At 47.4% G+C, this 14,218-nt stretch overlaps 1 protein-coding gene and 1 long non-coding RNA gene across 6 annotated transcripts in view; one reads left to right on the top strand and one right to left on the bottom strand.

Annotated features, from left to right (window-relative positions):
* The window catches only part of KIZ (kizuna centrosomal protein), a 103,924-nt gene extending 90,793 nt beyond the window's left edge, over nucleotides 1-13,131 (top strand). For all 5 annotated transcript variants that reach the window (XM_084776137.1, XM_084776134.1, XM_084776136.1 and 2 more), the window contains 2 exons: nucleotides 11,320-11,363; nucleotides 12,987-13,131. In XM_084776137.1, the coding sequence (XP_084632263.1) occupies nucleotides 11,320-11,363; nucleotides 12,987-13,090 (148 nt within the window). In that variant the 3' untranslated portion in view covers nucleotides 13,091-13,131. The remainder of the gene's footprint in view (nucleotides 1-11,319; nucleotides 11,364-12,986) is intronic.
* Nucleotides 5,827-11,311, bottom strand: LOC311594454. The gene is made up of 2 exons (XR_014778095.1): nucleotides 9,053-11,311; nucleotides 5,827-8,189 (listed from the first exon to the last, which is right to left on the bottom strand). It is a non-coding gene; the product is annotated as an uncharacterized lncRNA (long non-coding RNA).
* Nucleotides 13,132-14,218: the final 1,087 nt, after the last annotated feature.

Genomic DNA, 14,218 nt, shown 5'->3' with positions numbered 1-14,218 from the left:
AGCGAAAAATTCCTGGTAGTCCTTTATGTACCCTTATGAAAGTGCCCATCTCCATCTGTAGCTCAGGAAATCTGCATTGACCTTAAATCTTACTAAATTAGAAGCGTCCTAAACATTCCACATTCACTGTCATAAACGCATACTTTTTTTTTCTTGAACAGAACACTTTTGTTTAAAAAAAAAAAAGTCACTTTGATTATTTTGATAGGAAGGAGTAAACAAGTTGACCCCGGGGCAGCTACAATTACAGCGTGTGCTGTAGGAGCTGCAATTGGCCATCAGGGGGCGCTCAGACTTTGTCAATTTAAATAGCCTCGGTCTTTGGTAGCCTTTAAAATTTAAAATTCCTAATCGTGGGAATTTGTTGGTATGGTCATTTGTATTTTCTTTTCTTTTTCTTTTTTTCTGGGTTGCTTTTTTGACCTACGTTTTTCCTCAGAAATATGTCTGCTTTGAAGAAAAATCCAGCTAAAGATGATATTTGAAAGTTTTTTTTTTAAATATTGATTGCAAATCCACAGAAAATTTTGTGGTTCACAGCCTAGATACCACATCTTCTCACTGGTGGATGTGTGTGTGTGTGTGTGTGTAGGCCAGCGGTTAATGTTGAATGTTTCTTCTGATTGCTCTGTATCTTATTTTTCACGACAAGTTCTCTCAGTGGACCTGAGGCTCATCCATTCAGCTGGATTCAGCCACTGAGTTCCAAGGATCTGACTGACTCCACCCCACCGCCAGCACTAGACTGACAGGCACACATCCAGTTTTTATGTGGGCCTGGGGATCCAAACTCAGGTCTTCCTGTTTCACAGCAGGCACTGTACTGACTGAGCTGTGTCACTAGCCCTCCAGTCTTACAATGAGGCTCTAGATGAGGGAGGATCCATCCTACTGAGGAGCATTTCTCAGTTGTCCTCAGATCACAAGTTGTGTTCTTGGCAGGCAGGATCCTCAGAGTTAGTTGCCAAATTCAAGTGGACCCCAAATCCAGTAATCTGGGTGTGTGTGACAATGGGATGTGGATTTTTTCCCGTGGGGCTGGGGAATCTGTATGTTGCTAACATAAGCATATTCCCAATTCTCAGATCTGTCCTCCTCTAAGGACCAGAAGTGAGTGCCAGGCCCCATGCCAGCTCTTCTCTGTTGCTGGTCTTGAGGAAGCCCACTGCATGTGCCCGCTTCCAGCTGGAACAGCCGCATGCTGGGTTCTCCTGCTGGCCTGCAGTGTAGACTTGTGGCATGTCCTTCACAGTGCCAGGTCAGATGTCATGCCCTGATGCAACATGCTAGTCCACATCGCTGGCCTTTTTGGTGTTTGGCTGGAATACACCTACCCTACTGTTTACCTGGTTTCAGTCAACCTTCCAAATGCTTCCTGAGCAGAGGGTGGCTGTGCCACTCGCCCCTCTGGTGGTCATGGCATTTCTGTCACTACCTAGTTAGGTAGGAAGCTGTTCAGCTACCTTCTTCCCTGTCCCCATGTGAGCTCCTCATTGGTATGGCAGCTTTATCAGCAGAACTGGGTAACTGCTGGACTCCTGAGAGTGAGTTCTACCATCCACTCAAGCCTTCTTTATCCACTTGCAAAGTGGGCTGAGGGGCAGTACGTGTTTTATCCGGTTACCTGCAGCTGGTAGGTGTAGCAGAGGTGTACACATTTTCAAAGGGAAATCTTAGCTTACTTCAAGTTAAGTCCTCTTCGCAAACTGTTGAATGCGGTCTGCATTCATAAGCTCAAGAGACAGGAAGTGGGTGGGCATGCTAACAGGAAGTCTTGATGGGCTCTCTGCTGGCTCCTGCCCTGGGTACTCATGGGAGACTTGTCCTGGTCTTGGCCTTGGTGAGGATGTATAGACTGTTGGCACACGTCAGGGCCTGAAACGGCATTCGCAATTGTGCCACCATTTCAGTGCCTTTGTCTTCAGTGAGCCGGGTGCCTTTAAGGCACAGAGGGAGTGCACTCTACTTTTTTTCCTTGCAGGGTAGCAAGTTTCCTGTGGCGTTTTCATTACACTGAGTGTGCTGGCTGATACTGTCAACCTGATACAAACCAGAGTCATTTGGAAAGACAGATCCTCAGTTGAAAAATACTCATGCAGATTGGTTTATAGACAAGCCTATGGGGCATTTTCTCGGCTGATGATTCATATGGGAGGGCCCAACCCCACCCAAGGTAGGCAGCGCTAACCCTGGCCCTGGGTGGTGAAGGAAGGCAGGCTGAGCATGCCCTGGAGAACACGCCGTGTAAGAAGGGTAACAAGTGACAGGTGTTTATCTCAGGGCCTCTGCCTCAGTTCCTGCCTCAGGTTTCTGTGTCCGGTTTATTTTTAGCTGCAGTTGTATATGGACCTTCTGTTCTGTTCCATTGATTTGTGTGTCTGTTTTTGTGCCTTACCGTGTACGTTTTTGTTTGTTTTTTATTTGTTGTTGTTTTTACCATAGTTCTGTAAGATACCTAGAAATTAGGTATGATAATGCCTCCAACTCCCCCCCCCCCCATCCCTTAGGACTATTGTGCTTGGGCTAGCTGAAATCTTTTGTACTTTCAAATAAATTCTAAGGTTGTTATTTCTATTTCTGTGGGAAATGGCATGAGAATTTTGATAAAGGTTACACTGAATCTATAGCTTGCTTTTGGTAAAATAGCATGAGCATGAGAGGTCTTTCCATCTTTTGGATTCTTCTTCAGTTTCTCTAAAGTATTTTAAAGTTTTCATTATAAACATCTTTAAGTTCCTTGGTTAGGCTTTTCCAAGGTTATGTGTGATTCGAGGGCAGTTGTGAATAGGATTGCTTGCCCTATTTCTCAGTATGTTTGCTAGTGACATATAGGAGGAGCTACTGATTTTTGTGTGTCAATTTTGTATCCCGCCACTTTGCCAAAAGTGCTTATCAGTTGTAAGAGTTTTCTGGTGGAGTTTGTTGGGCCTCTTCTTTATAGAATCTGCAAACACAGATCATTTGACTCTTTCATGTCCTGTTTGGTTCTCTGGTGTTTCTTCTCTCGATTAGGCCTTCAGCACCTTTAACCAGCATGGAGAAGGAAGACTCCTTTGTCTTTGTCCTGACTTCACTGGGACGGCTTTACAGTGTCCCCTGTGCTGTAACGGTGCTGCTGTCGTGTTGTTGCTATAGCATTGGGCTTTTTGTTTGTTTGTTTTTTCTCTCCCCTTCCCTCCCCCAAGACAGAGTCTCTCTGTGTTAACCTTGGCTGTCCTGGATTCTTTTGTAGACCAGGCTGGCCTCGAACTCACGGTGATCTGCTTGCCTCACGATAGCATTGTTATACGTAGCCTTTATAAACAGTGTTGAGATATATTCCTTCTGCTCCTAGGTTCTGTGGGACTTTTGTCATGAAAGAATATTGGATTTTTGTCAGAAGTCTTTTCTGTATCTACTGAGAGGACCGTGTGGTTTGTATCTTTTGAGTCTACTCATTAATATGTTATATTTATTGTTGTGTATATGTTGAGCTTTATTGTGGTGAATGTTTCCATTTTGATGTCTTAGTGAATTTAGTTTGAAGCATTTTGTTGTGAACTTTGTGTGCCTGTGTTCAGGGAGATTTGTCTATCATTTTGTTTTGTTGTGCCTTTATTGGTTTTGCTATCAGGAAAATATTGGCATTATAGAAAGAGTTTGGAAGTGCTCCCTTCCTGTTTCATGGAATAGTTTGAGAGGCATTGGTGGTGCTCTCCTTTGCAAGTCTGGTAAATTCACCAGTGAATCCATCTGGGCCTAGCCATAAGTAAATCAGATTTTTAAAGATGTGTTTATTATATTTTTGTGTGTATGAGTGCTTACTTGCATATATGTATGTGTACCGCATATGTGTACCGCCTGGCACCTTCAGAGGTCACAAGAAGGTGTCGGGTCCTTGGGAAGTGTAACTATACATGTTTGGGAGTGCCATGCAGGTGGTAAGAGCCATATTCCGTTCCTCCTCAAGAGCAACTCACACTCTTAATTGATGAGCAGCATCTCCCACTCCTCGGGGATTTGTTTTGTTTTCTCAGTCAGCCTCAGTGTTTGCTCTGGAACCACTGGCTTAGTCAATGTTCTACTGCTACGGTGAGACACGAGGCAACTCTTACTAAAGAAAGTACTTAAGAAAGTTTCAGAGACTTAGTCCACTGTGATCATGGCAGACAGCATGGTGCCAGGCAGGCATGGTGCTGGAGCTGCATCCTGATCTGAGAACAGAGCAAGAGAGATGGGAGACACTGGTCCAGGCTGGGCTTTTGAAACCTCAGCGCCCTCTCCCAGCAGCACACTTCTTCCAATGGGGCCACACCTCCTAAGGCCACACCTCCTAAGGCCACACCTCCTAGCCCTTCTAATCCTTTCAAACAATCTCCGTGGTGTCTAAGCATTCAAATATATGAGCCTATGGAAGTCATTCTTACTTAAACCTACCTTCCACTTACATGCCCCCATAGTCTTGTAGCCATATCATAATACAAAAATGTATTTAGTCCAACTTCAAAAGTCTCCATCGTCTGTCACAGTCTTAGCACTATTTAAAAAGTCCAAAGTCTCTGTTGAGATTCATGACAATCTCTTAACTGTAACTCCTATAAAATCAAAATCAAAATCAAAAAGGAGATCACATACCTTCTAACATACCATGGCACAGGATATATATACATCACTGTTCCAAAAGGAAGGGAAGGGAGCACAGTGAGAAAATGCTGGACCAAAGCCAGACCAAACACCAGCAGGGCGCGCTCAGATTCTGCACTCGCGTGTGTATGTCAGAGCGCTCTTCAGATCTCCAACTCCTTTCGGGGTTGTTGACTGCAGCACACTTCTCTCTCTTGGGCTGGTCTTACACTCAATCTGAAGCTCTTGTTGGCAGGTATGCCACAAATCTGGCATCTACAACCTCTTGGGAGTCTCCAATACAATCTTAGCTTCACCTTCACAGCCTTTGTTGGCCTCCTTGCACGGTCACCCCTAACACGCATCTGGCCTCAGTGACTTTCTTTAGCTGTGGAGAGAGATTCCACAACCCCTTTTCTTCTATCCTTGACTCTGCGCCAGAGCCACATGGCCAAAGCTGCCAAGTTCTCCTGCTTGCTGGGCTGGAACTCGGCCCCGCTTTCAGTTACGTTGCACCAGCTGTCTGTTGTGGATGGATCCCTCACTCCTTCAGGGCTCCTCTAATTCCTTTTTACAAGCGGGTGGCTTAGCTGAGTCAGGTCTTGCCCTGAGGCCACCACTCCCTTCTTGCCATTAAGCACCGGGCTTCCTCTCCTGAGTACAGAACTTGGCTCAGGCATCAGCTTTCCTCAGGCTCTTTTTCTCCTCACGGTATACATTTTGTATTTCTCCTTGCCCCACGTGTTCCTTTTCATGGAAGGTCCACAGAAGACTGACAACTAATAGCCACAGCCACATGCCATAGTCAGTGTGAGGCTACCTTGAAATCTCTGCCATCACAATTAGTTTATCTAGAAAAACATCTATTTCTTTTAGATTCTCCAATTTTGTGAGTGTCCTAGTTTGCGTTCATAAGCACCATGACCAAAGCAACTTAGGCAGGAAAGCATTTATCTGGTTATACATCCTAGGCCACAATTGCAGACAGGCCTGCAGCAGAGGCCACGGAGGAACGCAGCTTAGAGACTTACTGTCCGTGGCCAACCCTGCGTTCTTAGACAGCCCAGGACCGCAGTCCAGGAGCGGCACCGCCCAGAGTGGGCTGGGTCCTCCCATAGACTCCTTTCCACCGCAGACTTGCCTGCCGGCTCCTGAACTTGCCGCCCTGTTCTCACACCAATTCCCAGTCTCTGCAGCACTTGCTGTTAGGTTTCTGAGGCAGAAGGCAGAATAAGACACTGTGTTTATTAGTATGCACAGCAAAGGAAATTAAGGGCTCTGAGAGCAGGGAGGCCGCAACCCTTTATACAAGCCAGCGGCCTGGAAATGAGGAAAGTGTTGCAGCCGTAAGAGGCCATGTGTGTTCATGGTCTCTTTCCTGGAGTTGTCTGCCTCAAGAAGCACAGATTATTTTGGGAGACAGCCTATATCTGCACAGTCCTTTCTGAAATGGCCAATAATGGCTCATTAAGGTCACCTGTAATCTAGTGGGAACCGTATAGGAATCCTGTCTTACCAGGAGGCACCCTCTCGCCTGGTCGCTGTGTCACTGTAGTCTTACACTTTCACTGCTTCCAGTTTTGACCTGTTCTTTGGTTCACAGGCTTCTCAGCTGCAGGAGTTTTCCACCTCCTACATTGTCAGCATCTTACAGTGCTGAGTGTTTATAAATTCGGGAGGTGATTCAAGTGCTGGGTGGCATCTTGCCCTCGTGGATCCTTCAGTGTGTTGCTTCTGCTTCTTTCCTCCCTTCGTGTTGCAGTTGAGGCCGTCACTTAATGAGACCGTCTGCTTGTGCGCTACAGTGACGACAGCACCATTCTCTCTGAACCCTCAGCACTTTCAATCCACTGCATCTTCCAGGAGCAACAAAACCACGCTCTGCACTGTTGCTCTGAGGACTAGTTCCCAGGGGATCTTGTTCTCGTCTTGGAAGGTGCCTGGGATTTTGTTCCCTGCTGCCCTTGCTCAGAACCCGACGCCTTGTTCTCACTGCATTCCATGTGCTTGTTCTTAGAGAATGAGCAGACAGACAGACTGACCAGGTGTCATGGCGGCCCCTGGAGGAAGGAGTGAGCAGACAAACAGACCAGGTGTCATGGTGGCTCCTGGAGGAAGGAGCTGAAGCAGAGTCAGCTCAGTGCTCCTACCTGTGGCTCCTTAAGAAGGAAATGTGTATTCAGCCTGTCTCCTCTCTGTCCTAAACCTGAGTTTTCCTTTGCTTGGTACCTGATTTGCCATCTCTACTTAGACTTCATACCTGCATGCCAGCATGACTGGGGCCTTTGTTCATCCAAATGTGCCACAAAATGCCATGCCTCTGCTTGCTCAAGTCCACCTCACACAGGCTCTCCTGTGGGACCATCTGTAAACTTAACAGAACACTAGAAGGAATGCATTGCTGACCCATTTTATAGGCAGGCAGACTGATGCTCAGAGAGGTAGGGAACTGGCCCAGGGCACATGGTGAGCAGAATTGAGTATTGGAAGCTCTAAGCTGATACGTCCCAGATCTGTAAAAGGCTATGTAAGTGACAGCCAGAAGTGGTTCTGTACCATGTATGAGCTGAGTGGTTGTTGTTTGGTTGGTTGGTTTGGTTTGGTTTGGTTTGGTTTTGGTTTTGGTTTTTCGAGACAGTGTTTCTCTGTTACATAGAGCCCTGGCTGTCCTGGACTCTCTAGACCAGGCTGGCCTCGAACTCATGGAGATCCGCTTGCCTCTGCCTCCCAAGTGCTGGGATTAAAGGAGTGTGCCACCACACCTGATGAACTGAGTGGTTTTTATACTTCTACTTTTTGCTTATTCATTTAACCACCCTTGAGACAGAGTCTCTCTGTGTAGCTCTGACTGTCATAGAACTTACTGTGGACCAGGCTGGGCTTGAATTCACAGTGATCCTCCTGCCTCTGCCTCCCGAGTGCTAGGATTAACCACCATGCCCCAAAGTTTTTATACTTCTAAATGGTTGTAAAAATAGGCCAAAGACCCAGGAATGGTGGTGCATGTGTTTAATCCCAACACTTGGGAGGCAGAGGTAGGTGGATCACTGTGAGTTCGAAGCCAGCCTGGTCTACAAAGCAAGTCCAGGACAGCCAAGGCTACACAGTGAAATCCTGTTTTGAAAACAAACAAACAAACAACAACAAAAATAGCCCAAAGAAAAGTTCTGCCCCATGGTATGTGAAAGTCCATGAAATTCAAGTGCCAGTGTTCCCACACGCAGCTTCACTGAGGTACAGCCACACCCATTCATTTATATGAGCTGAGTAATTGTGAAAGGCCATTTGGCCCACAAAGCCTGAACTTTTTACTTCCTAGTTCTTTATAGAAATTCCTGGCCAACTACAGCCTGACAAATTGGAAGCATTTCTTTCCCACTTGTGGAGATTAGGCAGTCCACTGGCAAGCTCTTTGATGGCGTGATAACCTGTGTGTGGGGCCTGGATCTTAAAACCCAGTTTCTTACTCTGAAAGACGGAATTCATGTCTACTTTTCTCTCTGTGACTGACAAGTTGGCTCTGTTTAGCACTCCAAGGAAAGACCGTCCTCTGTGCCTCTCAGGCTTCTTTACAAGTTTGGTGAGACCTATGAAAGAAATGTTGACCCTAAAAATTGTATGTAATAAGAGTTGACCTTGAATTGCAGTGCAACATCAGTTTCTAGCAGGGGGTTTCTACAGAGAACACGGTTGTTCCTAAGACACCAGGGTGGAACATTTGAGAGCATCCTCCCCCTTTCTCAGTGATGAACTGTAGCATGTGCAGTTACAAAATAGTTCTTGTAAATAGTCTAATAAAACAGACAATTAAGAACCTCAGAGTTCACATGGCACTGATGTGGCTTCCTGCTCCTGGTGGTTTAAACGCTTCAGAGCCACACAGCATAGCACAGAGCAACCAGGAGAAGTAAGTTCAAGTGGCCTCATGGAGACGCAGCGTACCAAAGCGAGAGGGAGCCTGGCATGCTCAGTGGGTCCCCTCCGCACGGTGGGGCCTGGCATGCTCAGTGGGTCCCCTCCGCACAGTGGGGCCTGGCATGCTCAGTGGGTCACCTCCACACGGTGGGGCCTGGCATGCTCAGTGGGTCACCTCCGCACGGTGGGGCCTGGCCTTGCTGCTGCCTCAGTTCACAGGGTGTTGAGGACTTGAGTGGTTACACTCCACTCATTTGCGTGGAAGACATTCACACGGCCGGCCCTGGCCACATTCGCAGCGTTGTGGGCGGCATTTTCTTTTTCTTTTCTTTCTTCCTTTTTTCTCCCCTGGATATGTCCCACTTTGTTGGCAGAGAAGACAAAGAAACTCAAACAGCCTGATTCTGAAGTCACATGCTAATCAGAAACATGCAGGTCACATTTTGTGTTATTGAACATTGACAGGGCCTGCGCTTAGTAAGCTTCGATTATTCATTCCACCTTGCTAATTGCTAAGTACTAAGGAGTAGCCTACCAGTTAGCAGAGGAAATGGATCGAAATGGCAGCTTTAATGAGGACTCCGTGGACGGGCATGGGGACGCAGACCTAGGAAGCCCAGCATTGCTTGGGAGCCACCCTGGAAAACACTTTATACCAAAAACAATGGAGAAGTTATTAAAGAGGTCATCAGAAAATGTAAGATTTATATGTCTAGCATATCACTTTTGCTGTCGAGTGGAAGGTGGCAAATAGAGGGACAGATTCGATGTGGTGTCATCAGAAAAGCCATTGCAAACATCCAGGCAAGAGCCAGGGTGGTGAAAGTACAGAAAGTACATGCGGAGTTGGTGAGCGCAGTGGGAACTACCAGGAGGCCAACATGGCATAGGTGTTGATGGTGTTTGGTAAGGGATATTGGGGGACCAGAAAGCTGGGGATGCCACTTGCTGAGATGGGGAAAGGGACTGTCCTGGGGGGCCACACTAGAAGGATGGTGAGTTTGACTACAAGTTGCTTTGGAAGCAGGCACGTAGGGCTACCGCTGTACACTGGCCTTGTTCCTGGGGCTCAGAGTAGTCACTGAAGCTGCAGGGACCTGGCCTGGCCTGCCCCTGTGCCTCTGCTCGTGCATCAAGACATGCAGCTGCCACATCCCGTTCCTCAGTCTGGGCATGAAATGTCCTTTCTCAACTAGAAGCACCTTGCCTTGTGGGGACCCTGCAGCTCTCAGCCCTTTCTGTCACCAAGCTGTCTGCCCTCTCAGCCCCAGCTAGTGACAGGTTTGACCCTCTCCCTGTGCCTCTTACTATGCAGGCCACAGCCACCTAAAGGCCACCTGTCTCCTGCATTCTTACAACCTGCCTCTGCCGCCTGGTACCAGCCCAGCTATCTAGTACCCAGGTTACAGCAGTAGGTGGATAGGATCACAGCGCGCATGGTGTGTGTGTGTGTGTGTGTGTGTGTGTGTGTGTGTGTGTGTACGTGTGTGTGTTTGTGTATACTTTACAAAAAAATGATTGATTGAGGCTCACTTTTTTGATGTTCACCCTCACAGTAGCTTGACTGTAGTTGGCCCCTTCGGGAGTATTGGGAGATACTGTAGAGCACGGGAAGTGGCCCCTTTGTAGAACCTGTTTTACTGTGGTGGCAGTATTAGAAGGCAAATGTAAAATCTATAGATTGACAAGACTTGGACCAAGGGGGCATGAATTTGCAAGGTTCCCCCATCAAATGGACAGGGCCCAGGCCATGAGAGGGCAATGGTGACACCTTGTATAGCAAAAGTAAGTTTCTCCTCTAATGTCTCCACTGACCATTTGTCCCTCAGCATGAGACTTGGAGAATTTAGGTACAATACAAAATGTAAGTGATGCTCCCAGAAGGGCTCTTTAAATTCACGGAATTGCACAAGGCCTTCAAAAGGCACACTGAGAAAGTCCACTCCAAGGAGCCACTGTCTTGCCCACTTGTATTCAGCGGAGGAGGCCGGTGTGTGTGCACCCAAAGCCAGAGACACCCGCATTCGTATTAGTGGATACATGGAAGCTAAACGTGGGTGCCACAGAACACTGGCTGTTTCCCACAGTGTGTTTACTGTGGCTGCCTCTGTTAAACAGTTAGCATTGCTGTTGCTGGTTTGGCCTAAGTACTTTAACTTTGAGTTCTTTCCAGGTTTTTCTTCTTAGAGTTTGCTTAAAAGCATTGACACTTCATACATAGTGTTTTCCAGAGGGCTGTTGAACAGGAATCAGCCTCTGCCTCCCGCTGCTGTGACCACCCTCTAGTGGAGCCACAGCACACAGGGCGCCCCAGGGCAGGGGCTGCCGGAGGGGTCACACTGGAGGCTGCTGAGGCTGTGGCAGTGCTGGCCTCCCTCAGCAGATGTCTCTGGCCACCTCAAGCATTGACACTTTTTGCTTTTTTTATGCTTTTTTTTTCCTTTTTTTCTTTTTCTTTTTCTTCTTCTTCTTCTTCTTCTTCTTCTTCTTTTTTTTTTTTTTTTTTTTTTTTTTTTTGGTTTTTTGAGACAGGGTTTCTCTGTGTAACCTTGGCTGTCCTGGACTCATTTTGTAGACCAGGCTGGCCTTGAACTCACAGCGATCCGCCTGCCTCTGCCTCCCGAGTGCTGGGATTAAAGGCGTGCGCCACCACGCCCGGCCTTTTTTTTTTTTAATGCTTTTTAAGCCCGGGAAGGAAATATAAAATGTCTGTCCTTACCATAAGCACCACCACTTCTTTCCCAAACAGCCCATTGTAAAACTATTAGACCGGCTGTCAATGTTCACTTTCTTATTTTATAGGCATGAAAGCAAAAGGGACCCAGTGACCACTATAAAGTCGAATGGTAAGAAATAGACACCAATTTTTATTTCTTCTCTTAACCAAAAGAGTTATGTTGCATATTTGTCCTCTGCGTCCCTCATGTGGGGATTGTGGCATGTCCTGTGTGCCCAGGGACAGCTCACACACACAGCTGCCTATGAACAAACCCTTCAGGGAGAGGACTGAAGGTAGCATGGGCCCTAGGGCTAGTGCAGCTGATTTGGAGTTGATTATCAGTATTGGTGCTGTCTGCCTACCAGATGCTTCCCACTTCCTTCCCTGTCCTCATGCCTGGCAGGACTCTGCAGCAGCCCTGACGATTCCTTTACGTCCAGTCCCTCCTGTTCTCTACCATGTTAAGCTTGACCTGCTCTGTTCACTTCCTACCTAACAACTCCCAGCATCTCTCACTGACTGCAGCACAGGATATAAGTTTCCTCCAGTGGGATTGCTGGCTCCTGCTCTTTCCTCGCAAGGACACAGCCCCTTCTGACGTTGCTAGGCTGCTGCCTCTGTGCCCTTGCTCATGCTGTTCCTTTTGTATGATGTTCTTTTTCTTTTTCCGTGGAACTCTGAGCTCCTCTTTGTCCTGCACACCCAGCCCACAGCGGTGCTCCAGTTCTCCTCCACGGAACACTGGCGCACGACGTCCACCCCTGCGCTCTCTGCTCTGCTCTCTGTCCCCGCTCCCCATCCCCCACTGGTAGTAATGGAGAGCACAGGTCTGAATCAGGTGCCTGAGTGTAACTGAGCTGGACCAGCACGGATGCCATGGCTGTGGCCAGATGCGCACCTTGGTCAGCTTCCATTTGTGCAGTGACGTGCAGACACTAATAGGATTCTAAGCAAGTTGGGAAAGGGTCAGCTGGGGTCCTATAAAGAAGCCATCTAAGAGTTACCAGATTAGTCACTGTGGATGAAGTTATCTGATTGTCAAGGCAGAAGATGCTATTGATGCCCTACCACACCCTCTCAGCTGCCTAGAGGTCACCTCAGTTCCAACTGGCAGGTGTGCCCATGGTCTTCTACAGGACAGTTCTATCTCTGCCCCAGGGCTTTTGCTTGCCACACAAGTATATCCAGCCATTGCAGAGATCCAGAGAGTCGGCCGCTAGGGTTGGGAGATAATGGGTCAGTAAACACTGTCTTACTCTTCACTGGACAGCACTATGAAAGCCCTGCGCAGTCGCTCAGAAGATCCTCGGAAGGACTGAACCCCAGGGGTTCACTGCCAGCACCCACACCTCTCACCAGCTTCCTCTCTTCCTGGGTCACTGCCCCGTTCCCCTCACCATGGTTTCTAAGAGTGCCTCCCACATAAAATGATAGGTGTTCAAATCTCCAGTCACAAAAACAAACAGGGAGATAGGAGTGAGGCAGCCACAGTGGGATGGTGTCATTCCAGGTAACCTGGGTTTTAAAGTCCACCCTATAATAAAGAGTTGGACATAATGAAAGAGGAAAAAGAGAACCCTGCAAGGATTGCTCTAGAACAATGCAAAGAACATAGCATAAAGTACATAATGTGTACAGGTGACACAGTGCTGTTAGACCTTCAGCAGGCCAGTGCTCCAACAAAGCACTTTCCTTGCTGTTTTGAAAACCCATAGAGTACAAAAATTAACAGTGTGCTTTTTTCTTTCAGCTTTCTGGGGAGAGTCTGATGACAGCAACTCTGAAATCGAAGCTGCCCTGCGCCCTAGAGACCATGACACGTCTGATGATTTTGATGATTGTTATGACACATAAGCTGCTACATGCTAGAAATAAAGTCTTCAGACAAACTGCCACTGTGCTTCTGTGTAATTCCCAACATAAGCATATTCTTCTAGGTTTAGGAGGTGTTAAGGGGGAAACGGAAATCATTCGAGTGAGATTGCAGGATAGAAATGTGAGCCAGGCTGGGGAGCAGCTGAAGGGTAAATACCTGCCTAGCATGAGAGAGACTCAGGGCTGCTGATCCAGAGCACCAGGCAGAGCTCTCTGAGTCCAAGGCCAGCCTGGTCTACAAAGCAAGGCCAGGACAGCCAGGGCTGTTATACAGAGAAACCCTGTCTCAAAAACCTAAAAGCAAAACAAAACACACATACTCAGGGAGTGTCCTGTTAGCAGTGAACAGAACTTAGATCTGACACCGTTATCACAAATACTCCAGAAAGTAAACATAGGTACTACATACAACTTTAGATCCACAGTTTGTTGTTGTTGTTGTTGTGGGGATTTTTGTTTGTGTTTTTGTTTTTGAGACAGGGTTTCTCTGTGTAGCCCTGGCTGTCCTAGACTTGCTTTGTAGACCAGGCTGGCCCTGAACTCACACTGATCCACCTGCCTCTGCCTCTTGATTGCTGGGATTAAAGGTGTGCATCACCACGCCCGGCTGCTGTTAGGTGTCCAGGGACTAAACTCTGGAAACTGAGGCATGCAAGTCTGAAGTATTGATCAGACTCTCAAAGTTTATTAGTCAGGCAGCAGCTTTTATAAGTCAGAAGGCAGGGAAGCATATTGCTATAGCAACCCAGCTACATGCTTTTCTCAAAACACAGGGAATTCCAGGCAGGGTCATAATGTCCTGCCACACAGGGTATCTGGCTCCCTCTTTGTCTAGTCTAACTGCTAAACCACAACAGGGTTGCCCCATCTTGATCTGTCTTTAGTCTAACTGCTGACCCACAACAGGGTCAGCTAGTTTCTGGTGAAAGGCAAGCTCTGGGAAAGACAGAGACTTAAAGGAGCAGGCTCTGACAAGATGGCTGAACATTAGCCATTTGGCCTATCGCCCCCAACATCTGCTGGTGCAACTTTGAGTCATATTTGCAAAACATTGGTTCACCAAGTCAGTGCTATCCTGACTTTCACTGACATTTGTTCACATCTTTT

This window comes from Acomys minous (assembly GCF_964271855.1).
Source record: "Acomys minous genome assembly, chromosome: 3".
Classification (NCBI taxonomy): Eukaryota; Metazoa; Chordata; class Mammalia; order Rodentia; family Muridae; genus Acomys; species Acomys minous.
Note: the sequence above shows the minus strand (reverse complement) of the source record. Positions and strands in the feature narration are given on the sequence as shown.